At 35.6% G+C, this 25,316-nt stretch overlaps 1 protein-coding gene across 10 annotated transcripts in view; it reads right to left on the reverse strand.

The window, feature by feature from the left end:
- CFAP54 (cilia and flagella associated protein 54) overlaps positions 1-25,316 on the reverse strand; it is a 429,497-nt gene that overhangs the window by 300,390 nt on the left and 103,791 nt on the right. For all 10 annotated transcript variants that reach the window (XM_037846937.1, XM_037846939.1, XM_037846934.1 and 7 more), the window contains exons 20-23: positions 12,380-12,556; positions 6,276-6,368; positions 5,836-6,021; positions 1,525-1,661 (exon numbers count right to left, since the gene is read on the reverse strand). In XM_037846937.1, the coding sequence (XP_037702865.1) occupies positions 1,525-1,661; positions 5,836-6,021; positions 6,276-6,368; positions 12,380-12,556 (593 nt within the window). The remainder of the gene's footprint in view (positions 1-1,524; positions 1,662-5,835; positions 6,022-6,275; positions 6,369-12,379; positions 12,557-25,316) is intronic.

Raw genomic sequence — 25,316 nt, forward strand, 5'->3', positions numbered from 1 at the left:
ACATCTCAGAACATAGCCAGTCAGTTCAATAGCAATCTCTCTCACACTTTACATTTGCTCACCCCTTTATTTTATGCAATAATGAATTTGCCTGACCCACACAGATGGTACTCTCTGATCTTTCTATCCCTGCCAATGGCAGTCAACTACTTGTCCATTTATTTTTTTCTACTCATTCATTCATTCTTTCATCAAACTAGCATTCACTGAATATCTACTATGTACCAAACACTGTTCTAAGCCCTGGGATATAAAGACGAATCAAGCCGCAAGGAGCTGAGTTCCACCACAAATTCATATTACATGACATCAGCTGAGTATTAGTGCTTCTCAGCAATGCTTTGAGAAGGTGCTTCTCACCTTCTGTCTTTTTTTGCTAAACAGTAATTCCCTTGGAGATACTGCTCATTTTCAAGATTTTGATGATGGCCTCTAAAGACAATTTCTAAATCTGTATCTCTAGCCTTGATCTCCCTCTCCTGAGTGTCAGTACTAAATATGTAACTATCTACCTGAGATCTCATATCCACAAAGTTGACATGCTGGAAACTCAAACTCCCTCAATCAAATTCATTATCCTCCTTTGAAAACTCGTTCCTCCTCTCATATTCCCTTTGTAAATGTCTTTGACTTCCCAGTCAGGCAACACTAGAAATCTCAGTCAACTTTCACTCTACCTCTCCCTTAGCCCCACAAGTCACAAAAATCCTTCCAAATCCTGTCTCTTCATCCTCCAAAGTCCCTCTCAAATCCATCCCCCATAGCACCTAGCATCCTGGTACATGGTAAATTCTAAGTCTCTGGTAATTGAATGGAATTATACTTTTATGTGAATAAGCATTATCAATGCCTTGCCTCAGCCAGCACTTGCAACTTTAATCTCATTATCTTTGATTGAGAATGAAAGCTTTGTCTTCTTAGTAAAGGAAATTCAGGCATTAAGAAGCATGCGGGAGAGATTGCTGACAATTTGTTGGGACAGCCGGAAATTGCACTAATGCTCATTTCTGAATCTGCTCTTAAACTTTGTTCTTTGAAGGAAAAAAGGCTGTAAAGCCTAAAAGGATGACCTGTGGCAGCTACTTATTATATGGACTCTACTGGCCTTTTTCGTGTTGTGGATACCCCAATCCTGGGAGATCTTCCAACAGGCCACCCACCAGACCCTAACCTTAACCCCAACCTGAACTTTCTCGATTACGAAAGTCACCAGTGCATGTTTGAGTTTTCTGGTATAACCTTTGCTATGATGGTTGATATTTAATATTTTTATTCCATAATTTTCATTACCTTATATTCAGGATGCATCCATATGCCTCCAATATTTTTCTGCCTCTAGCAAGGAAGTTTCTAACAAGGACCTGAGATCTTTGAGTGTATACTCTTATTACAATACTTATTAGAAATAGTTTTATGTGGATAATCTTAACATGAAATTGAAAATAAAATGATTTTAGACCTTACATCCAACATCCTTATTTTTCAATAAATAAATTCATAGTTTAAAATAATATTTCTAATTACCTTCTCTGTGTAACAGTCATTATATTGCTTAAAGAAATAACAGATTGGTCAACACGAAGCGGTGAAGCAACAAAATAATCCCAAACTGGTGAGAAAACTCTCTTAGTCAATTCATAGTTACCAATCTGATAGGCAACCTGTAACGAAAAGCATATCATCTTACACAATATTTTTATTTGTGAAATGTATATTTTAAACAAGAATTCTGCTAAGATTCTATTGCACAATTTCATACACAGTTGTTCACATTTGCTGTTGTATTCTACGGTGCTATCATCAGGTAACAGCGGCCACTGGCAAGGGAGACAGATACATTTTGAAATCTCTTTTATTTCTAAATTGCATGGAAATGTGAAACTCTGTAAGGATGTTTAAAATCCTCATAAGCAAAACAAAGATCACATCTGAGCCAAATTAATTTCATTTCAATCTATCTCGGCAGTTCACTCCATTTATTATAGATACTGTTATAATGAACAATCTGTTCCAAGAGAAACAATCAGATTTCCCAAACCCAAAATATGAAATATACTTCATTCTTTTCTGGTTCTGACTGACACTTTTAAAGCTTTTGTGCAACAAAGGGTTCACAGCTGAAAAGATTAAAGAATAAAACCCTAAAGCTTCCAAGAAGTCATGATATGTTTTAACTTTAACACATATTAGGAGAAATAACTGATTTCATTGATAAAGCCTAGAAGCTCAGAGAAAAAAATCAACATAACATTTACCTATTTCTTTTGATAGAACATATTTCTTCAAAGCTATTTCTAGAAATTATTCTATTCAAATATGAATATAATAATATAAAATCTCACCACATGAGTTATGTGCTGCTTGAAATCCTTTATGGAAGGAGGTAGCGTATAAAGTTTAAATAAATTCATTGAATTAAGTAGGTAAAAGACATATTACTAGATATATTCCACTCAAGGGAATAACTTGTTGGGCCAAAACTTTTTAAATCTTCCAGTATTCATAATCAACCAACCAGTAAGCTTTCATGAAGTTTCTACCCTGTGCTCAGCACAGTAGGGGTGGATTCTTCAAATCATAAAATGAAACTAATCAAGGTACAAATATAAAAGACATGAAATCATAGAAAAACTACAAAGAATACATAATAATTTTGGAAGTTTAGAAAAAGAGAAATGAAGACTTCAAGAAGGAGGCAGGATTGAAGCGAACCCTCAGACAGGGATAAGATTTGGGTCAACACAGTTTAGTCAGAATCCAAAAAAGACTAGTAGAGGAAATCATCACAGTACATCTAGTAGAGACAGGAAGACAGGTCATAATTTGAAGAAAAGTGGGTAATATGATTGGACAGGTAAAGTGAGACATGCTTACAAAAGGCCTTAACATCTTTTGACTATCAAAAGACGTTAAGCACAATACTAAGCATTTTACTTGCATTATTGTATTGACTCCTCATTGCAACAGTATGAAGTGGGCTCTATTACCATTCTGTTCTGCAGATGAGGAAACTGGGGCATTGAAAGGTTGAGTAACTTGTACAGAGGCTCACAGTCTGTAAAAACAATGGAGCCAAGACATGCAGTGAGTTACTTCTCTGGGCTGCATTTGTCAAATGAAGGACTTTGATTAAGTGGTCACTAAGAAATCATACAATTTTAAGATGTAACATGGAAAACAACAACAGATGATGTGTAAGAGGGTTGGCGAAATTATAATTGGCTTTTCCTTCCTTTTAAAAAACATCTTTTTATTTTATAGTATTTGTTCAATGAGTGATTATTACAAGACAAGAAATAACACCAGGAGAAAACTAAGGATTATAAAATCATAAGTCGTGGGGTTTTTTAACAACCTTTCTGAAACAAAATGGGATTGGCAGAGGACAGATTAATTTAACCTCAGTTTCCTCAAATACAAAATGAAAGTAATAATACCACCTCACAGGGTTGTAATAAATGGAATAAAGGATTTAAAAATGTCTGACAGAGTAGTCTTTTAATAAACAATATTCCCTATTTCCTTAATTCAACAAGCTCTTGGGCCCACTCATTATTTGACGTTTGGTTTTATATCCATTTTAAAGATAGGGTAACTGAGACAAACAATTTACCTAAAATCATAATCTCTAAAGTCAAGATTAGAATCCTGCTCACAGATTTCTAATTTTCTACATTTTATATCACATTATCTAGCCATTCCCTACTTATAGAAGAAGAGTAAAAAGATGAGGAAATAAAAGGGAGAAAATGAAAAATATCCACAGAAAATATATAGTTCATAAAAGTTCCTCAAAAAATTCCCCAGATAGCCTAATTAATAGCTTCCTACATTAAGGGAAAACCTAGTGAAGATTCACCTAACTTTATTAATGTTTTTTGAATAATGTTGAGTAAAAATAGAACCTAAAACACCAAAAACATTTAGTGAAATATCCCCATATTTTACTATATTTATGATAAGATGTTTTAAAGAACAGAATTATCCAGAAACTAAAAACTAACCATTCTCATGAAAATTAAATTGAACTTTAAAAGAAAGGTCCATTTCCTTGCTAGAACTTAAAAGTTTAAACATAAGTTGTTAAATTAAGCACACAATAGGTGAGAAAATTTTGCTTTAGACCCTTAACAACATGAGAGAGAATGCTCATAAACTGTCGTAAAGGAACAGCAAGACTACAAATATGATATCAATTAAAACATACAGTTCATTACTCCATGACACTTCTCATTATCCCAGCAGTACTGCTTGGACTTAGTTTTATTAAATTTCAGTGAAAGTTCTGCCAAATGGAACCCTCAAGCCAAACCCACTCCCTAGAGAAAAATTAGACCTTGATGAAATATCTGCTTCCTCACTTTGAAATAACTCCATCACTGCAAATTAGGGGATATACTAGATTCCAGAGAAATAAAAACTAGGAAACCATGGACCAATATGACATGCCAAGTCAATGCTAAAAATTCCGAGCAACTCTCTCAATTTAATTTTTTGAAAGATATAATACAAAATGCTCTTAGATTTTAGTTTATAATACTAATCAACTATTCGGAGGAGAAAAAATAACACAATAGGAATTTGATAAAATTTAGAAGAGCAAACAATAGACTTGAAATTAAATACTTGAGACCTAGTTCAATGAACTGCTTTTTCTAGTGTCCTATTCACTGTGAAACGTCCTAAGTCAGACTATTGATATTTCAGCTAAAATGTTAACTCATGTACATATCCATAACCAAAAACAATAATATTTATTAAGTATCTACTGTGTGACAAGTGCTATGTTTAAACATTTGACATGCAAAATTCCATTTAATTGTCATAATATTTCTAGGAGGTGGCTACTATTATTACCCCCACTTCCCAGATGAAAAATACTGAGGCTTACAAAGATTGTTACTTGCCCAATATCACACAACCAGTCTGAGAAGCTGGAATTTGAACTCAGATCTGTCTGTTTCTATTGAACCAGAAATTTCACGTCCATGAATTTATGCTAAGCATGTAACCATAGAAGCAAGTAAAGATTACATACAAGGATGTGCATCACAGCTTTGGTAATAATAGAAAAAAGATTGGAAAGTATATAAATGTCCAAAAATGAAGAATTAGTAACTAAACTATGATATATTCATAAGATACAATATCATGAAACAATCGAAAATTATGTTTCAGAATACTTAAAGGTATGGGAAAATGTCAATTATATATTAAATTTTAAAGTCAAGATGCAAAATAATATGTATACTATGATTAAAATTATATACAATACATAAATTCATACACGTTTGTATATAAATAATTTATATGTGCGTGTGTGTGTGTGTGTGTGTGTGTGTGTGTGTGTGTGTATCTCTGGATCAGAGTTTCATGGTCTTGGCACTCTCAAATTTTGGGCTGGTTAATTCTTTGTTATGGAGAGGCTGACCTATGCACTGTAGGGTGTTTATCAGCATCCCCGGCCTCTACCAAAAATGTCTCCAGGCATTGCCAAATGGCCTCCAGAAGTCAACCGTCCCTGGTTGAGAGCTTCTTACTCTGTATGATAGGATTAAAGATAACGCTTATTTCTTCTTTGTGCATTTCAATATTTTTCAAATGTTCTAAAATTAATATGTGCCAACTTGGTAATCCAAAAAAATATTATTATAAAAAGCAAACTCACTAATAAGAGAAAGAACAATTCATGTTTTATAAGACTAAACGGCAATAATGGAAAATATGCACTATAGAAACTTCAGAATATTTTCTGTGATTTTTTTTCCATCAGAAATTACTTAGTAACTGCTTAAAAGAAAGAAAACAGACAGAAAAAAAACAGCAGAAATCTACCTGCGTCAAGAACATCCGAGCAGTAACAGCAGAAAGAGGTGGATAAACCAGAATCGGCTTAGTTGTCTCCCCAATAGCATCACCAACAAGCTTCCCATTAGAAGAATAAGCAGCAACTGCAAATATGTATTTTTCATTGGTTTCTAAACCTTTCACTTCAAAAACGCTTTTACCATCAGCTGGTATCTATTAACAAAATGTATTTCAAGTTATGCATAGAAAAGTAAAATAACATGATTTTTTAAACACAATTAAGTAAACCACATATGTGAAAAGCAAGACATTTTTTATTTGCTGTTGTTTTTATTGATGACTCAAGTTGACATTAGAGAGATTCACTGAAACAATGACTTCATAAGAAAAATCAACTCAGTTATCATTAAAGAGGCTTAGGGTAAGATTTCCTGACACTTACAAGTTGTTCTTTTAATTTGACCTACCGCTTCTCCTGAGTTTGGGAGATGATTATTGTTTAGCCTTACTTTTCCATAGCTTCCTTCTGCTTTGCAACCCAAAATGCAGTACCAGGAGACCTGCAGAGGACAGCAGCAGTCCATCACTTATGGTCTGTTTAACAAGATATTTAATTTATTTTATCTCACTTGGCAAAATGAATACTTTTCTAAATAGGAATATAACTGTTCAAGTTTTAAAACATGAAATCTAAGTTTAAAATATACTTTGGTTTAATCTTAGAAAAGTAAAGGTAAATACAGGACTGATTTACCTTGGACTACCAAGACTAAAATATTATTCATTATTAATTATTTTTAACTCCCATTAACTGAGCAGTCCTTATGTACTAAGAATTGTTAGAAAATTTACACATATTTCTAATTTTCACAACATTCTTATGAGATGGGTATTACAAGTGTCGTTTCGCTTAAGAAAAAACAGAGATGCAAACATGTTAAATAATTTGCCCAAGGTCAGACAGATAGCAGAGGTTGACTCCAAAGATGACTTAATCTTGATGGAAAACAGATCAACACTGAAATAATCATATTTTATTTCATAGTATATGACAAAAAAGCAAGATACCACATTATAATTTTTTAAATAAATGCAAAAAACTCATATAAAAAAAGCCTGGAAGAAAATGTCCCCAAATAACAACAGTGGGAGGATTTGGATGGTAAAATGTTAAGATTATGGATATTTTTTGCTAGTTTATAAATTTCTGAAACAAGATATTACTTTGATAATTTTAAAACACAGACATTAACCAAACAAAGAATGCAAATTCAACAAAAACAGCCCAAATTAAATTTGATAAATGATTAAACAATGGTCCTTCTGCCAAGATGTCAAAATAACAGAAATTCCTCATTGGAATGAAGTTGTCTCACTAACAGATCAGTGTACAGAAAAGGGTGCAAACTGATACCTAGGGAGTAGAATTATGAACCAACTGCATTGTCCTCAGGGGTTTGCCATCACTGTGGCATCCCCTTCTCCAGAGGCTCCACCTCACAACATCTCAACTCCTACACCACAGGGGAAGCTTGAAAGAAGGGAGAATGTAATTCTCACTAGAAACCACCTCTTACGGTTTATGCCTGCCACTTTTTCCACCAGAACGACAGACAAATCCTAATGGTGTCTAGTCTACACTGGTTGTTCTCAACTCTATATACCAGAATCTCTTTTTTTAAACACAGTTTGTATAGAATCAATCTTTTAAATTAATTAATTACAACTACTGAAGCTTGAACTCAGTCTCATTGAATTAGAATTTCTAGTACAAATGCCCAGACCTACATATTTTCAAAGAAAATTTCTTAGGTGATTGTGATATAAACACTTAAATAAGAAGCTGTAGTCAAAGGCAGAAGGACTCTACGAACAAGAAAGTACCGAAGGAATTTGGAAGCCATGGGAGAAAAAAAATGAGATGAATCTCAGAAACATTTAGAAACAAATTTCCCTTGAATTTCCATGCAAAAAGAGTACCATTTTTCATAGGAGGGGGAAAAAACAACAACACAACAGAATGTTATATGATTTAGAGCATTATTGCTCTAAGTGAAGTTCTAATATATAAATCAGAATTTGAAAGGTAAAATTTTCTCTAAAACCAATTTTAAAAGCTGAATTTATGTTTTTATTTTGTCCAAAGATAAAAACATCTAAGTTTTTATAACCGTGAGAAGCAATGTGTAATCAGAATCTACATAAAAGACAACATGAACAAATGACCACCAACTTTTCAAGAACAGGTTATAAATAATATAAATAACACCAGCATTTTGAACTGTAAAAAGAGATTTTAATGAAATGAATGCCCTAAAAAGAGATTTTGATAAAACAAAAGATGGCTGAAGACTCCAACACAAAACTTATTTAAGCCCACAGCACCATCTAGTGCTGATGTGTAAGTAACGGAAGGAGATAATTTCCTGACACACACAGCTCTGCTAGGGCAAAATATACATAAACTTCATGTATAGTTTAATATACATAAACTACATTTACCAGGGGACAAGTCTTAAGTCAAATAAGAAACTCTATGTCTTCTTATTTCCAAGCATAATGAAATAAAATAAATTATTGAATAAATTGAAATACATCAAAAATAAGTTTTTAGTTAAATAAGCCAAAACATTTGATTAAACACCAACAAAAACTCTTAATATGTCATCTGATCTTAATTCTGTCTGAATTCAAAAAATCAATGAAGCCTAATTCTTAAACAGATTTATAGAAATCTGAAATCAAAATTTAAAACTGCTAGCAATAGGAATAATACATTTATGATGGCACAGTTATGTATAAGATGAATGCTACTTCTGTTTCCCCAGTTATAAAGTATTGTGATGGTGGTATAACTTCTCACTGATGTCCATTTCCCATTAGCCTGAAACCCAAAGCATGGGCTTCATGCTTTGAATTTCTCTTTGTAACTCAATTACCTTGTACAGGGGCTTGAGCAGTAATAGACACTCAATAAAGCATGTTGGTCTGAATTTATGAAAAACATCAAATAATGTAATCACAGTTTATAATTTATTAATTGCTTTGAGCAAACTTAACTACGTATTTTTAATATAAGGGATGGTGAGACATCAGTTAATATACCAAGAATGTTAAACATATTTTCACTTAAAGATTTTCTCAGTAACCACATTTTACAAAGGAAAAGCAAAATCCTCAGAAAGTGTACTTAAATTTCCTAAAGTCGCAAGCTAATAAAGGATGGAGCTAGAATTTTAAAGTTCTATCTGTCTGACTCCACTACACTAAGTTAAATGTAACTTTAAGCAGAACATCCTGAGGAAAATCAAAGAAAAACTTCTTTTTTATACATCATAGGTCATGTTGTTGATGATCCCAAAGACGAAAACATAATATTTTAAATATAAATTAGATGGAACCAAATATTTGTAAGGAAATTAAATCTCAACTTTTGGTCACCTTTAGGCCAAAGTTCCAAGGCATCAGGTATAGAAGAAAAAGCTCATTCTTTAATAAATACATAGATTTGTAAGTTATAATATGGTTGGAATTGTCATATTTGCACTAAAAGAATCCTCATTTACTTGCAAGGATTTGGGGGAAAACCTATAGATTCACCATTCCCAAATTTCCACACTCTGCTACCTCACCTCTATCATTAGCCCTGAAAGTAGTTCTCCCCAACTCAAGTGTCTGAATCCAGTTCCAGGGAGATCTCCTCAATCTTGAATACACTAGGATGTCAGGATTCATCTGTGTCATGGTGATGATGATACTTAAAGGGATATGCTTCTCTATTGTTTCTCCTTACCATATTACCATACTATATGGAACGCACCATAAATAACATAAAGGGAAAAAAATTCATGAAGAAACTAAATATAGTTTAGAAATTAAAACCCTATCTCAGAGGTCAGTGCTTAGAAATAACACCAAAGACTACTCAAGTCCTAAAGGCAATAAAAGTTATCAATCATTACAGTCATAAATGTACTTATGTCACTTTGCATGAGGTAAAGATAATGGATGCCATACTGTGCCGGTTTGAATGTATTGTGTTCCCCAAATGACATTATCTTTGTAGTCTTGTCGGGGGAGACGTTTGGTGCTGGTTAGATTTGCTTGGAATGTGCCCCATTCAGCTGTGGGTAATGATTTTGATGAGATGTTCCCATGGAGGCATGGCCCTGCCCATTCGGGGTGGGCCTTGATCAGTGGAGCTATATAAATGAGCTGACTCAACCAGAGGAAAGGGAGTGCAGCTGGGAGTGATGTTTTGAAGAGGAGCAAGCTTGCTAGAGAGGAACGTCCTGGGAGAAAGCCGTTTTGAGGCCAGAGCTTTGGAGCAGATGCCAGCTGCCTTCCTAGCTAGCAGAGGTTTTCTGGACGCCATTGGCCATCCTCCGGTGAAGGTACCCGATTGCTGAGGTGTTACCTTGGATGCTTTGTGGCCTTAAGACTGTAACTGTGTGGCAAAATAAACCCCCATTTTATAAAAGCCTATCCATCTCTGGTGTTTTGCATTCTGCAGCTTTAGCAAACTAGAACAGATATTGGTACCAGAGAAGTGGGGTACTTTTGCTGCTGAGTTTGCAAATACCAAACATGCTGGAATGGCTTTTCAAATGGATAAGGGGCAGATACTGGAAGAATTGTGAGGAGCTTTATACAAAAGGCCTAAACTTTTTTAAAGAGCCTGTTTGTGGAAATATGGACTCTAAAGATACTTCTGATGAGGACTTGAGCAGAAATGATGAATGTGTTGTTGCAAACTGGAAGAAAGGCGATCCTTGTTTTAAAGTGGCACAGAATTTGGCAAAATTGAGTCCTGGTGTCAGATGGAAGGAAGAATTTGAAAGCGACAACCTGGAATACTTAGCTGAGGAGATCTCCAGACTACGTGTGGAGGATGTAACCTGGCTTCTCCTTGCAGCTTATAGTAAAATACAAGCGGAGAGAGATAAACTTAGAACTGAACTCTTGGGTTCAAAGAAACCAGAAGCTGATGGCTTGGAAAGTTACAAGCTTCCAGTGGGTGGAATCCCAGAAGCTACAGCCCAACGTGAGGATGGAAACAAACACGGAACCCAGCCACCATTTCAGTACAAGCCAAGATTGGAGATGGAATTATCCAGAAAGGATTTGTGGAAAGTCCTATTGTCTAATGGCTTTGACCCCTGTGTGCTTCATGCAAAGCCAACAGAATTTTTGCGAGATCTTTATAGACTGAGCCATTGCCGGTCTGGACTGGAGGAGACAGACAAGGAAAAAATTAAAGGAAAAATCTCTTCAAAGACAGAGCCATGGAGGTTGAGGTCTGGAGTCAGGAGGTCTCGGGCTGGGAGAGTGGAGCAGCCCACATGCATGGAAAGGGTGAGTTTGCCCTGGAGGTCGAGGGCAGGCTTTCCGCCTCGATGCTCTGGAGGAGTTTTGCCACCTCAGGTCCCAGAGAGGTTGGAGCACATTCCCAGGGAATTGGGGAGAGCCTGGCTGCCACCACACTGTTCTGAAGGGGTTGAGCGTGTGCCCCGGAGATGGAAGGGAATCCGGGAGCTGCCCCAAGGTTGAGGAGGGTGGGGCCGAGAAGGTGGTCTCCCCAATGTGTGGATATGCTGGAGAACTCACCCAAGCATTTGGAGAGGAAACAGCTGCCAAAAAGGCCCTTGGGAAGGGTTAGGCTCCCGCTCTCTCAAGCCCCAAGGATGCAACGTTGTTCTGTAAATGACTCTCAGACTTTGAAATCTAATGGAGTTTGTCCTGCGGGTTTTAGGAACTGTTTTGCTCCTGTTAACCCTGTTTTCCTTACTGTTTCTCCTCATGGCAATGGAAATGTTTATCCTGTGAATGTCTCTCCTTTGTATATTGGAAGCATATGACTTGTTCTAAGTTCACAGATCCACAGCTAGAGGGGAATTATACCTTAGGACTGACCATGCCTATAATTGATTTTGATGGGATTTTGTACTTAACTTTTGTTACTGAAATGATTTAAGTTTTTGTGATATTGTGATGAAATGAATGTATTTTGTGTTTGGAAAGATAATGTCATTTTGGGGTCCAGGGGGTGGAATGTGCCGGTTTGAATGTATTGTGTCCCCCAAATGACATTATCTTTGTAGTCTTGTCGGGGGAGACGTTTGGTGCTGGTTAGATTTGCTTGGAATGTGCCCCATTCAGCTGTGGGTAATGATTTTGATGAGATGTTCCCATGGAGGCATGGCCCTGCCCATTCGGGGTGGGCCTTGATCAGTGGAGCTATATAAATGAGCTGACTCAACCAGAGGAAAGGGAGTGCAGCTGGGAGTGATGTTTTGAAGAGGAGCAAGCTTGCTAGAGAGGAACGTCCTGGGAGAAAGCCGTTTTGAGGCCAGAGCTTTGGAGCAGATGCCAGCTGCCTTCCTAGCTAGCAGAGGTTTTCTGGACGTCATTGGCCATCCTCCGGTGAAGGTACCCGATTGCTGAGGTGTTACCTTGGATGCTTTGTGGCCTTAAGACTGTAACTGTGTGGCGAAATAAACCCCCATTTTATAAAAGCCTATCCATCTCCGGTGTTTTGCATTCTGCAGCATTAGCAAACTAGAACACATACCTTGACATCTGAAATAAATGGAGCAGGCTTGAATGTCACAGAACAATGAGTTCGGGATAGCAAGATTGGTGGAGAAGGGATTCTGCTCTTCTTTTTTTTTGAAGTTTCCAAATCTTTTTGATATGAATATAGGGCATTTTGTTCTGCTTCAGTCTTCTCAATTAAAGAGTATGCTTCCTATAATGAAGTGTGAAAATAGAAAAATACATTTCAAGAGCTTGAACTTCATTTATATGCAGAATTCTAGTGATGTTAAACATTATCTTGCAATATGTAGTTTTTAAGCCTCAAAGGTATGCATATTTCAAGCATGGAATGATTTTTCAGAAGGTAAAAAAAGGCTACTAAATAAGGCTAGGCATGATCGCAGTGTCATATTTAATTTTTACTATGTTTATCCTTATTGTACTATAATGATACATTTCACTTTTTAAATCAAACCTTCTGAATATCTGTCAACATATTTCACTATCCTTAACACCTCATTTATACTGATGAACTGTACAGCCACCTTTAATACAGCTTGAAGTACAACTCTCAAGTAATGAGACTATTGGTATATGTGGTTTATGAAATGAATATTATTGATAGTCTCTTACTATCAGCAAAAAGAATTAAAATAGATAAAACCATTTATTTCATAAACCTGAAGGAAAGGTGATCACTTTTTAAAAGATTATAGACAGACAACATATAAACAAAAAAGAAGCATAAAAAATCAGGTCTAAATAATATTTCAACAGTAAGGCTGATTATATCAGCAATAATAATGCATATAAGTATATTAAACTTCCCTTTTAAATTAGATTAAAAGGCAAAGATTCTGTAATTGAGTTCCAAAGCAAAAACCATGGAGAGATTAAAAATAAATGGGTGATAGGGAGAGAACACTCCTTACAATAAATAGTGTTGGGGCTGCAAAAGAATGAAGTTGAAACCCTACCTCATACAATATGCAAATATTAACTCAAAATGATCATAGACCTAATTGTAGAGCTAAAATTACAAAACTCTTAGAAGAAAACATGGAAGTAAATCTTCACACCTTTGAGTTAGGCAATGATTTCTTAGGTATGATACCAAAAGCATAAGGAACAAAAGAAAAAATAGATAAATTGGACTTCCTCAAAACTAAAAACTTTTCTGCTTTAAAGACACTATAAACAAAGTGAAAAGACAATCCTCTCAATTGGAGAAAATATTTGTGAATTATATATCTACTTTGGGACTTGTATCCATCCAGAACATATAAAAAACTGTTACAAATCAAGAATAAAGAGACAACCCAATTTTTAAAATGGGCAAAGGATCTCAATAGACATTTCTCAAAAGATTTTTAAAAGGGCCATTATAAACATGAAAACATGCATATCCATTAAGGAAATGCATATCAAAACCATAATGAGATATCACTTCACTCCCATTAGGATAGCTATAATAAAAAAGACAGACAACAACAAGTGTTGGTAAGGATGAGGAAAAATTGGAACCCTTATACATTGCTGGTGGAAATGTAAAATGATGTAGACACTTTAGAAAATAGTTTGGCAGTTCCTAGAAATGTTAAACATAGAGTTACCTAATGAGGGTGTCAGGGATAGATTTTGGTGATGAATGTACAACTATGTAATGATACTGTGAACAATCGAATGTACGACTTGTTTTGTATGACTGCGTGGTATGTAAATATATCTCAATAAAATGAATATTAAAAAAAAGAAACACAGAGTTACCACATGGCCCACCAATTACACTCCTAAGTATATAACCAAGAGAAATGAAAACATATGTCCATACAAAAAGTGTACATAAATTCTCATAACAGTATTATCCGTAATGGCCAAAAATTAGAAACAACCCAAATGCCCATCAACTGATGAACAGATAAACAATATGGCATATCCACACAATGGTATATTATTTGGCAATAAAAAGGAATGAAGTACTGATATATGCTACAAAATGAATGAATCTTGAAAACATTATGGTAAGTGAAAGAAGTAAAAAACAAAAGACTGCATATTGCATGATTCATTTATATGAATAGGCAAATCCATAGAGAAAGAAATTAGATTAGTAGTCACCTAGAGTTGGGGGCGGGAGTGGGGAAATGGATGTGACTGCTAATGGGGACAGGGTTCCTTTTTGGAAATATTCTAAAACTACATACTAGTGATGGTTGCGTGAGTCCATGAACACATTTAAAATCAATTACTTATATACACATTAAGGGGTGAATTTTATGTTATGTGAATTATATTGTAATAAAGCTGAAAATAAATATGTGAATAAATAAGGATAGATGGATTGATGGACGGGCGTATCATATCACGAAAAGGCAAACAAAAACCAAAAACAAGAATATAAATCAGGGTTTATAATATAAATATTAGACAAAGATATTTTCAGCTAAAAAAATTAAATGAATTAAATAACATTATATTGATAGTGGATACAGTTCACAAAGAAAATATAAGCTATTACGTGCCATAGCATCCAAATATATAAAGCAAAAACTATTAAAATTCCAGAAGAATGAATAGAAACATAATTGGAGTGGGATACTTTATACCACCTCTTTTCAGTTTTGATAATTCAAATAGTCAAAAAATAAACAAAGATATGAAAGATAGTAACAAGGTTTATTTTTAAAATATGTATATAATGTTATATATCATTATAGGTTAATGATATATAATAGAGAATATACCATCTTCTCTGGTGTCCACGAAATACAATATTAAGGCACAGAAAAATCTCAATTATTAGCTAATATTTAGTGAACATATTATATGCCACACACCATGCTAAGTACCTTATATACATCATTTCATTTAATCTTCATAGCTACCCACTGGGGACTATTATCTCCCTTCTACAGAGGCTTACTTGGTAAATTCAGGATTGAAACCCAAGTTCTGACTCTGGAACCCATTCTCTTAACAAAAATAATCTAATATCTTCAGTAATTATAATGATCATATTCTATGAATATAATGCAACAAAATTAGAAATGAAAAATAAAAGGTTAAATAAAACTTTTCAATCACTTTCTAAATGAATATTAGGTCTAAAACAAAGGAAAAATGTGATTATAGGCTATTTAGGAAACAACCATGATTCAAAAATTATGGCTTGAAATCACAGTTGCACTCAGATGTAAATCCATAGCCTTAAATATTTTCATTATTAAAAAAGAAGGATTTTTTTTTTGGTTAATGTTTCACAAAATATGAGATATCATGGTGTACTGGCAAATGTTTTTCAGTGTAATTACTTGAATGTGAATTTGAAAAATCAGCACTTCTAACCTATGATTTTTCAGCTATTATTCCTTTGGATAGGACTAACATTGGTAATAAGTTTAAAAAGTAAAGTTAGGAAATACAGAAATAAATGAACAGTCAACTTAAAAGATAACAAAACAAACAAGAAAATTTGAAAAGAAGCATGAAAAGAAAAGGTAGATATTAATTAATTTTAAAATGTTAAAACTGTATAATTAATAAATTCAAGATTAAGCCCAAATATAATCTAATGGATAAAAATTTTAAAAATCACCACCAGATCACAATAATGAGAAATATATAAAAATATATAAAATCATGAAGAAAGAGAGGGGAAATATAAACAAAGATAGAGAACCATTTTAAGAAGTCTAGAACAGTGAAATAACAAAGTTAAAACTCTAGGTAAAATGGAAGACTTCTGATGAAAATACAAAATCAACAAACTAACTCAGGAAGCAGAATCCTTGAACATATGAATCATGATGGGAAAAACTCGAAAAAGCATACAAAAACTACTTTCCATAAAAGTGTCAGGCTTAAATTATCCATAAATAAAATATTTTGAATCTCAGGAATTGATAGTTGCTATGCCATTTAAAATATTTTCAGCTACATAGAAAAGATAGATATCTTCTCAAATAATTTACAAAACTACTATAACTTTGATAACAAAATCTGAAAAATGACTACACATAAAAATACAACACAATCTTCTTACAAATATAAATGCAAACATCCTAAATAAAATACTAATACTTTGCATCTAGCAATACATTAAAAGAATAATGTACCATAATTATATTGTCTTTATACCTGGAATGCAAAGATAATTTAATATTAGGAAGTCTATGAATGTAATTTAATATATCCATAAATCAAATGAGAAAAAGTATATATGATCATAGTGTTAACTTCTCCAAAAGATATCTAAACATTTTTAACATTTGTGACCGATTTAAAAAAAAAAAAAAATCAATAAACTAGGAAGAATATTTTCTTAGCCTGGAAAAAAATATTAATTTTAAGTCAATAACCAAAAACATAGCTAAGAGGGAAATCCTGAAAAAAATTTTCAACAAAATCCAGAAGAAGAGAGAAAACCCAATATTTCTTTTTTTTTTTTTTTTTCTGCAAGTTCTGTCCAATCTAACAAATACAAGAAAAAAATCCTGGAAATGAGAAGACAAAATGTCTATCAAATTCCAAACCCATTTCACTGTGATAAAAAACTGTGCTGTTTCCTCTACAGTAAACATGTTGGGCTTGAAATTTCCATTTGGAAATCTGGACCTAAAGCTCAAAAGAGAGGATAAAACTGGAGATGGGATTTGGGAGTATTATATACATAAAAGTCATATTTAAAACTGGGTGAGTAAACCAGCTTCCTGTGGGAGTGTAGATCATAAAACTATGGTGTCATACATTTTTTCCTAAAATAATGAAGCTTCGCCTAAATTGAGATCAGAACTAACTTCTCATTTTTATTTTTTATTGGAAATGGTTGACATTAAGGTCTAAAATCATTAGTTATGATTAAAGTTTATCTCTAATGAAAAATGGATTTTTAATTCCACTTGTTCTGTGGCAAGAGAACTTGGAAAAATTTTCTTCATTTACAGGACAAGAATCTCAGCCATCTATAAGACAACTGTTGCTTCCTATGGCAATGTATTATATGGATGTATTATATGATGACCATGTTTCTAAAGCCTAAGTGCAAAAGTCTTTAGAAGTTTTGACCCAAAAGGTAACTTATATACAAAATAAGGGAGGAAGGAGCAGAAGCATGAAATGCTCGGCAGAATTCTTAGATCCCTTGCTCTGTAGCTGTTTTGCAAAAATTCTGCTAGAGAGTAGAAGAAACTCACCTGCTAGCACCCAACAAGGATAGTCACAATTGTCACAATCTCATCACTGTCAATCATCTATATTGTAAATTAGGGGGTAAATTTAGGCATTAAGTTAGGGAGGGCTCCCCTTTTGAAGCAGTCTAAAGGTCCTGTCCACAGAGTTTGGCCATAAGGAGAGTCTCTCCTTACATGTGCCTTCTAAAATAAGAGGGAGTAAGTAGGGTGAAGGGATAGGCATATCTCACCTACTTGGGAAGAAAATCTCACTAACAGAAGGCTGAAAAACCTATGCATATCTGATCATAAATTTAATATAAACTGAAGAAGAAAGAAAATGGACTTTATTGGGGGAAAAAGTTGATGTCTGCTTCTTAGGATCCTGAATGCTGTCCCTCTCTTTTATATAAAAAGAACCAACTAATTAATTATGACCTGGCACAGAGAAGGATTCACACTTGATCTTGGCCAGCAAAATCCCTAAAACATTTACATAGTTAATTTTTTTCAATGGTGTTAAGTTCCTTTATATTAACTTATGTTGTATTCATTTCTACCACTGCAAGGAAACATCTTCATCAGCATGTGCTTTCTAGATAACTTGCTAGTCTTTGCTGCCATTAATGTTTGCTTTCACCAAATCAAACAAAAAAAGAAACAAAAAAATCATTTGGTTAGAAAATGTTCCCAAAGTGAAAGCAAATGCTTTAAAGATGCCAGCCAAATAACATTTTCAAAGGATTTCACACCATTTCAAAATGGTAAATGGAATTAGGACATCAGTGATTTCTTACCAAGGGGGGCTATCTTCAAAGACGTATCAAAATACCTATGAGACAGGAGGCTAAGTATAGAGTTGCCATATGATCCTGCAACTCCATTACTAGGTATATACTTGGAAGAACTGAAAGCAGGGACACGAATGAACATTTGCACACTGGTGTTTATGGGGGCAGTATTCACAGTTTGCAATCGACTGATGAACGGAAGGGCGAACCGTGGTGTATACGTACAATGGAATATTGAGCAGCCGCAAGAAGGAATGAAGTTGTCAGGCATACAACTAGGTGAATGAAACTTGAGGACAGTATGTTGAATGAAATATGCCAGAAATGAAAAGACAAATATTATAATGCCTCACTAATATGGACTAAATATAATGTGCAAACTCTGAGAACTGAATTCAAGAGCATAGATTATCAGGAGGAAGCTTACTGTAAAGGTTCCTAGATTGTAAGCTTTTACAGCAGTCACATTCTTTTCCTGAGTTGTCACAATTATTTCTAAATTCTGAGATACTGAGCTCTTTGTATTATAACCTGGTCGTTCCCTGGAACTTCAGGTATCTGTGTGACACCTCAAACTCAGAGTTAGAGTTCTGCAGCTATGAAAGTCAGCATTACCCCATACAGCAACTGTTAAAAGAGCTGAAAAAGAGATCAAGCTTCAATTAGAGATATGAATTAAGCTGATGTGGTTAGGGCTAAACGCAAGTCAGACTAAAAGGTAAAGGACGATATTGACTGTGTTTTAAAACTTCAACTTCTGTGTAAGACCAAAGGAAGTGATGTTTATTTGGTGCAAGATTTATATTTTCTGTAGCACACTATCTAATTTAACTTGTATGGTCAGTTTATTCAAACACCATAATTACATGGAACCTTGAATAGGAATTGAAACCTTGTTGGTGTGTACAAGTCACTGTGATGCCCCAATACATCCCAAAGTAATTTGGGCAGAGAATAAAAAAAAGTATTTGCAAAGCCCCCTTGAGGGACTGGGGGAAAATGTGGAAATATTAAACTTCCCCACCTGGGGAATTCCTGATATTCTTGCAAGCACTGGGGATTACCAATTTAATAGGCTAAGCCCTCAATCCCGAGGCTTGCCCTTATGAAACTTATTCCTGCAAAGGAGAAGTTAAGCCTACTTACATATATATAAGCCTACTTATATATATAATTATGCCTACTAGTCACCCCCAGAGAACCTCTTTTTTTGCTCAGCTGTAGCCTCTCTCTTTAAGCCAACTCCTCAGGTAAACTCACTACCCTCCCCACTACATGGGACAGGTGTGAATCTCTCTGGCAATGAGGGACATGACTCCCAGGGATGAGCCTGGCCCTGGCATCATGGGATTGAGAAAGCCTTCTTGGACCAAAAGGAGGAAAAGAAATGAAACAAAATAGAGTTTCAGTGGCTGAGAGATTTCAAATAGAGTCACAAGGTAATTCTGGAGATTATCCTTATGCTTTACATAGATATCCTTTTTTAGTTTTTAGTGTATTAGAATAGCTAGAAGGAAATACCTGAAACTGTTGAACTGTAATGCAGTAGCATTGACTCTTGAAGATGATTGTATAACTATACAGCTTTCACAGTGTGAGGGTATAATTGTGAAAACCTTGCAACTGACACTCCCTTTATCCAGTGTATAGACAGATGAGTAAGAAAATAAAGACAAAATATAAATAAATAATAAGGGGGGGTAAGGGGTATAGGGTGTTTTGGGTGTTCTTTTTAATTTTAATTTTTATTCTTTTTTTATTTTTTTGGAGTAATGAAAATGTTCAAAAATTTATTGTTCTAACCAACACACAACTATATGACAAAACCATGAACCAGTGATTGAACACTTTGGATGATTATCTGGTATGTGAATATATCTCAATAAAATTGCATTAAAAAAAAATACCTGTGAGAGCCTGTTTGAAAATCATGAGTACAGTTCACAGCTATTCCAGCTCTCTAGCCCTTGTCTAAGCATCTGGCACTTTAGCACCTTCTTGGAATAGGGTGTGGACATTGAACATGCTTTAACTGATGAAATATGAGCAAATATTTGCTACTTCTGGGCAGAAGCTTTAAGACCCAATGTTTGCTTTGCCTGTCTTCTTTTCCCTCTGCCTTGGTGACCAGCATCAGAAGCTGCTGGTCAGCCTAGGTCCCAGAGTGAGGACACAGGGAGCAGGGACCCCAACTGACTCACAGTGGGCATGTGGGTGGGCAAGAAACAAATGTGTGTTATTTTTCAGCAACTAGATTTGGGGATTTGACTGTTACTGCAGCAAAACATAGCGCATCATGACTGGTACAATTACATAGCTTTTTTTAAAGCTGTTCTAAAGATTCTGGCCTCCCCCATTTGACTTGAGGAAGAGGGGAGGGAGAAATATATGCTTCCCCAGTAGAGAATCAGTGAATCAAATAATTCCTTTATAATTGAAAAAAATTCTAATTCTATGATATCTTCTTGAGCCATTAAATTGATCAGAAATTTTCCTTTATTTAGTGTCAATGTATGACTGAAGGAATCAATATCAACAACATTTTTCTTTCTCTTATAACTTCTAACTATAGCATTTCTCACATATCCCATTTAATCTTCATAACCATGTGATGAAGGTATTATTGTAGACTCATAAAGGTTCAGAGCCTAGAGTAAGGTTAGGTAAAAGTTAAGTAACTTGTTTAAGAGGTAAAAGCAACTTGCTCAAGAGTAATTTGCCCAATAGTTAGTAAGCAAAGGAGCTAAGATTGCAGCATAGAGAGGAGTGGAAGACTGTTAGTCCCCCCTGGAACAATCCATAAATGACCAAAAAACTAGTAAATAACCTGGAATAACTGCGGGGAGACAAACGTGACTGTCCACTCATCATCCACCAACCTGAATTGGGAGGAATGCCCGAGATCACAGCATAAAACCTGTAAGTAAAACTGCGGACCCACGCTGAACGCTGAGAGCTGAGAGCCCCTCCCTCATGGAAGCCTCGCGGTGCTAGAGAGCAGCACTCTCTCAGCCCAGCTCCAACTGGGGTTTTAATGTTAACTGCTCAATACAGACAGTGAATCCTCAACAAGCACACAAAGGCTTTTGGTGACAACTGACCTTGGGAGAGTCAGGGGACATATCTGTCTCAGGATGGGGAGCCCAGGGGATCGGGTGCGATCTCTGGCTGACAGGTGAAACTGAGAGCTTTTCTGTCCCTTTCTCCCTCTGTGGAGAAAACCACAGCCATTTTCAGCCCATAGCGCTTTGCAGTAAAGACAGCCTCAGCCATTTTAAAATCAAAACACTTTGATCAGCAGAGTCATATTGATATGCAGTGACCTCTCTGGAGGGGGCATAGCTTCCCAAGAGGAAAGGGAGGGGCCCAGCTCTACCACCTGCCTTTCAGGAACCAGACCCCAAAGCCTGGGGGAGGAGAGCCACAGGCCACACTCTCTTACAACAGCTGGTGATAGACTGACACGTGCACCTGCTGGGCAGAAAAGCACAGGTGTATCAATCCTCTAAGAAAAACCATCAGGGAAACCAGATACTGAATATTTCCTCCTTCTGTGATCTGAGCCTGTTCTCATCTGGGAAAACCTGATTGGGGTGGCCTAGGAGGTCAGATGCCTAGACAACAGAAAACTACAACCTACACTAAGAAAAACGATCCTATGGCCCAGTCAAAGGAACAAACATACATTTCAACTGAGATACAGGAATTTAAACAACTAATGCTAAATCAATTCAAAAAGTTTAGAGAAGATTTTGCAAAAGAGATAGAGGCCATAAAGAAAACACTGGGCATACATAAGGCAGAAATCGAAAGTTCAAAAAAACAACTAGTAGAATCTATGGAAATGAAAGGCACAACACAAGAGATGAAAGACACAATGAAAATGTACAACAGCAGATCTCAAGAGGCAGAAGAAAACACTCAAGAACTGCAGAACAAAACACCTGAAAGCCTACACGCAAAGGAGCAGATGAAGAAAAGAATTTTAAAATATGAGCAACATCTCTGGGAACTTAAAGATGAAACAAAGTACAAGAATGTACGTATCATTGGTGTCCCAGAAGGAGAAGAGAAGGGAAAAGGGGCAGAGGCAATAATAGAGGAAATAATCAATGAAAATTTCCCATCTCTTATGAAAGACATAAAATTACAGATCCAAGAAGCACAGCGTACTCCAAACAGAATAGATCTGAATAGGCCTATGCCAAGACACTTAATAATCAGATTATCAAATGTCAAAAACAAAGAGAGAATCCTGAAAGCAGCAAGAGAAAAGCAATCCATCACATACAAAAGAAGCTTAATAAGACTATGTGCAGATCTCTCAGCAGAAACCATGGAAGCAAGAAGGAAGTGGGGTGATACATTTAAGATACTGATAGAGAAAAACTGCCAACCAAGAATTCTATATCCAGCAAAGCTGTCCTTCAAATATGAGGGAGAGCTCAAAATATTTTCCAACAAACAAACAATGAGAGACTTTGTGAACAAGACATCCACCCTACAGGAAATACTAAAGGGAGCACTACAGACTGATAGGAGAAGACAGGAGTACGTGGTTTGTACCACAATTTTGGGAGACGGTAGCACAGCTACAGTAAGTACACTGAACAAAGATAACTATGAACACGGTTGAGCAAGGAAGGTTGGTAGCACATGAGACACCAGAAGAAATGAGGAAAGATAAAGAATGGGACTGTGTAACTTGGTGAAATCGTGTTCAACAATTGTGATATAATGTACAAATATGTTCTTTTACGAGGGAGAACAAGCAAATGTCAACATTGCAAGGTGTCAAAAATGGGGAGGCATTGGGGGAGGGATGCAATCAATGTAGACTAGAGACTGTAACTAACAGAATCATTGTATTATGCTTCCTTTAATGTAACAAAGGCGATATACCAAGGTAAATGCAGACAAGAAGAGGGGATAGGGGAGGCATGTTAGACACTTGACATTGGTGGTGTTGTCTGACTCTTTACTCTGATTTAAGGTTACTTTTCCTTTTGCTACTTCCTAGCTGTCATTTTTTTTCCTCTTTCTTTTGCCTCTCTACCCTCTTTGACTCTCCCTCCTGCCTTGTGGAAGAAATGTAGATGCCCCTATATAGTGGTGAAGGTGGTGAACACATAAATATGTGACCATACAGAGAACCATCGATTGTTTACTTAGGATGGAATGTATGATGTGTGAACAAAATCATCTTAAAAAAAAAACAAAAAAATGGGTTGATGACAAAACCTCGAGGGCAATATACTGAGTGAAATAAGCCAGACACATAAGGACAAATATTGCAGGGTCTCACTGATAGGAACTAATTATAATATGTAAACTCATAGACATGAAATATAAGGTACCAAAATATAGGACGAGGCTTAAGAATGGGGAGCGGTTGCTTAGTATGAGCAGAATGTTCAACTAGGATGAACTCAAATGGTTGGAAATGAACAGAGGTGCCAGTAGCAAGATGTGAGAATAACTAACAGTGCCGAATGGTGCGTGAATGAAGTGGAAAGGGGAAGCTCAGAGTCATATATGTCACCAGAAGGAAAGCTGGAGGTCAAAAGATGGGAATGTATAAAACTGAATCCTATTGTGGGCAATGTCCATGATTAACTGTACAAATATTAGAAAACTCTTCCAAGAACCAGAACAAATGTATGACAATACAACTGGAATTTAATAATAGAGGGGCATATAGGGAAGAAATATATACCTATTGCAAACTATATACTACAGTTAGTAGTATTTCAACATTCTTTCAAAAACAGTAACAAATGTACTATACCAACACTACGAGTCAACAAATGAGGGGGGTTGGTTAGGGATATGGGAGGATTCGAGTTTCCTTTTCTTTTTTTTTTTTCTTTTTTCATCTTTCACTTTATTTCTTGTGTGGAGTAATAAGAAGGTTCTAAAAATTGAACAAAAATTAAGTGCGGTGATGGATGCACAGCTGTATGAGGGTAGCACGAGCAACTAATTGTACATTTTGGATCTTTGGATAATTGTATGGTATCTGAACAATCCCAATAAAAATTAAAAAGAAAAAAAAATAATAATAAAATAGTAGGCAGTAGAATGGAAATTCTAACTCAGGATCTCAAAAAACATAACCCATTCTTTTCCTTTCACAGAATTCTATTAAATATATAATTAAACATTCCTATTATATCATCAGCCAAACAAAACCAATAAAATGAGGTAAATTATTTGTCACAATCTACCCTTCATATGTAGAAGTTCTTGGAAAAAGAGGTGACCCTAAAGAGAACGTCAATAAATGAATCCTATATTCTCACTGTCTTCAATTACAAAATCATGAACTCATTCTCCCAAGTCAAAGTTTTCTGGTGGAGGGAGGTAAGGAAGGCAGATAACTGAAAACTGAGATGTTGACAAATAAATTTAGAAGTTAAAATTTTAATGGCCTGAAATTCTTTGCTATACAATACTGGAATGAAGGTTTGCAATTACTTGCAGGTTCTTTACTTTACCTATCCTTAAAAAATAAGCTTAGATAAATCCCTTTTCTTAAGCAATGCTGGGTGAGCTCATTGAGCCCAAACTGGTATTATTGTGGGTGAACTGATATTCATGAAGACTTTTGCCTGAAGGAAGGGGGAGGAAATGTATATGGGTGTATGGGAATAAAGAAAGGAGGGCTGCATAGCAGATGTTCAGTGTTACTGCTGAGTCATTGAGGGAATGAATCAATCAATCAAGGGGAGGAGATGGCATCTGTCATGCTTTATCATCTCTACTTTACACTCATTCAGTCAAATTGAGGAGATAAAAATGTGGGAAACTGATGGGAAAATGGGTGAGGTCCAGATGTGAAGGAGCTGTGACTTAAAAGACTGGGGGAGTTTAGGTATAATCAGCGCCGAGGCCCAGGGGACACAACCAGCACGGGTTGGGCGGAGGCTCGTTCACCTGTCTGCCCTCCACCACAAACAGAGCAACTCCAAGCTCTGAGAGAAAAGATGTCCCAGGCAGAGCAGGGATCCCT

Source organism: Choloepus didactylus, chromosome 8, assembly GCF_015220235.1.
Source record: "Choloepus didactylus isolate mChoDid1 chromosome 8, mChoDid1.pri, whole genome shotgun sequence".
Taxonomy (NCBI): Eukaryota; Metazoa; Chordata; class Mammalia; order Pilosa; family Megalonychidae; genus Choloepus; species Choloepus didactylus.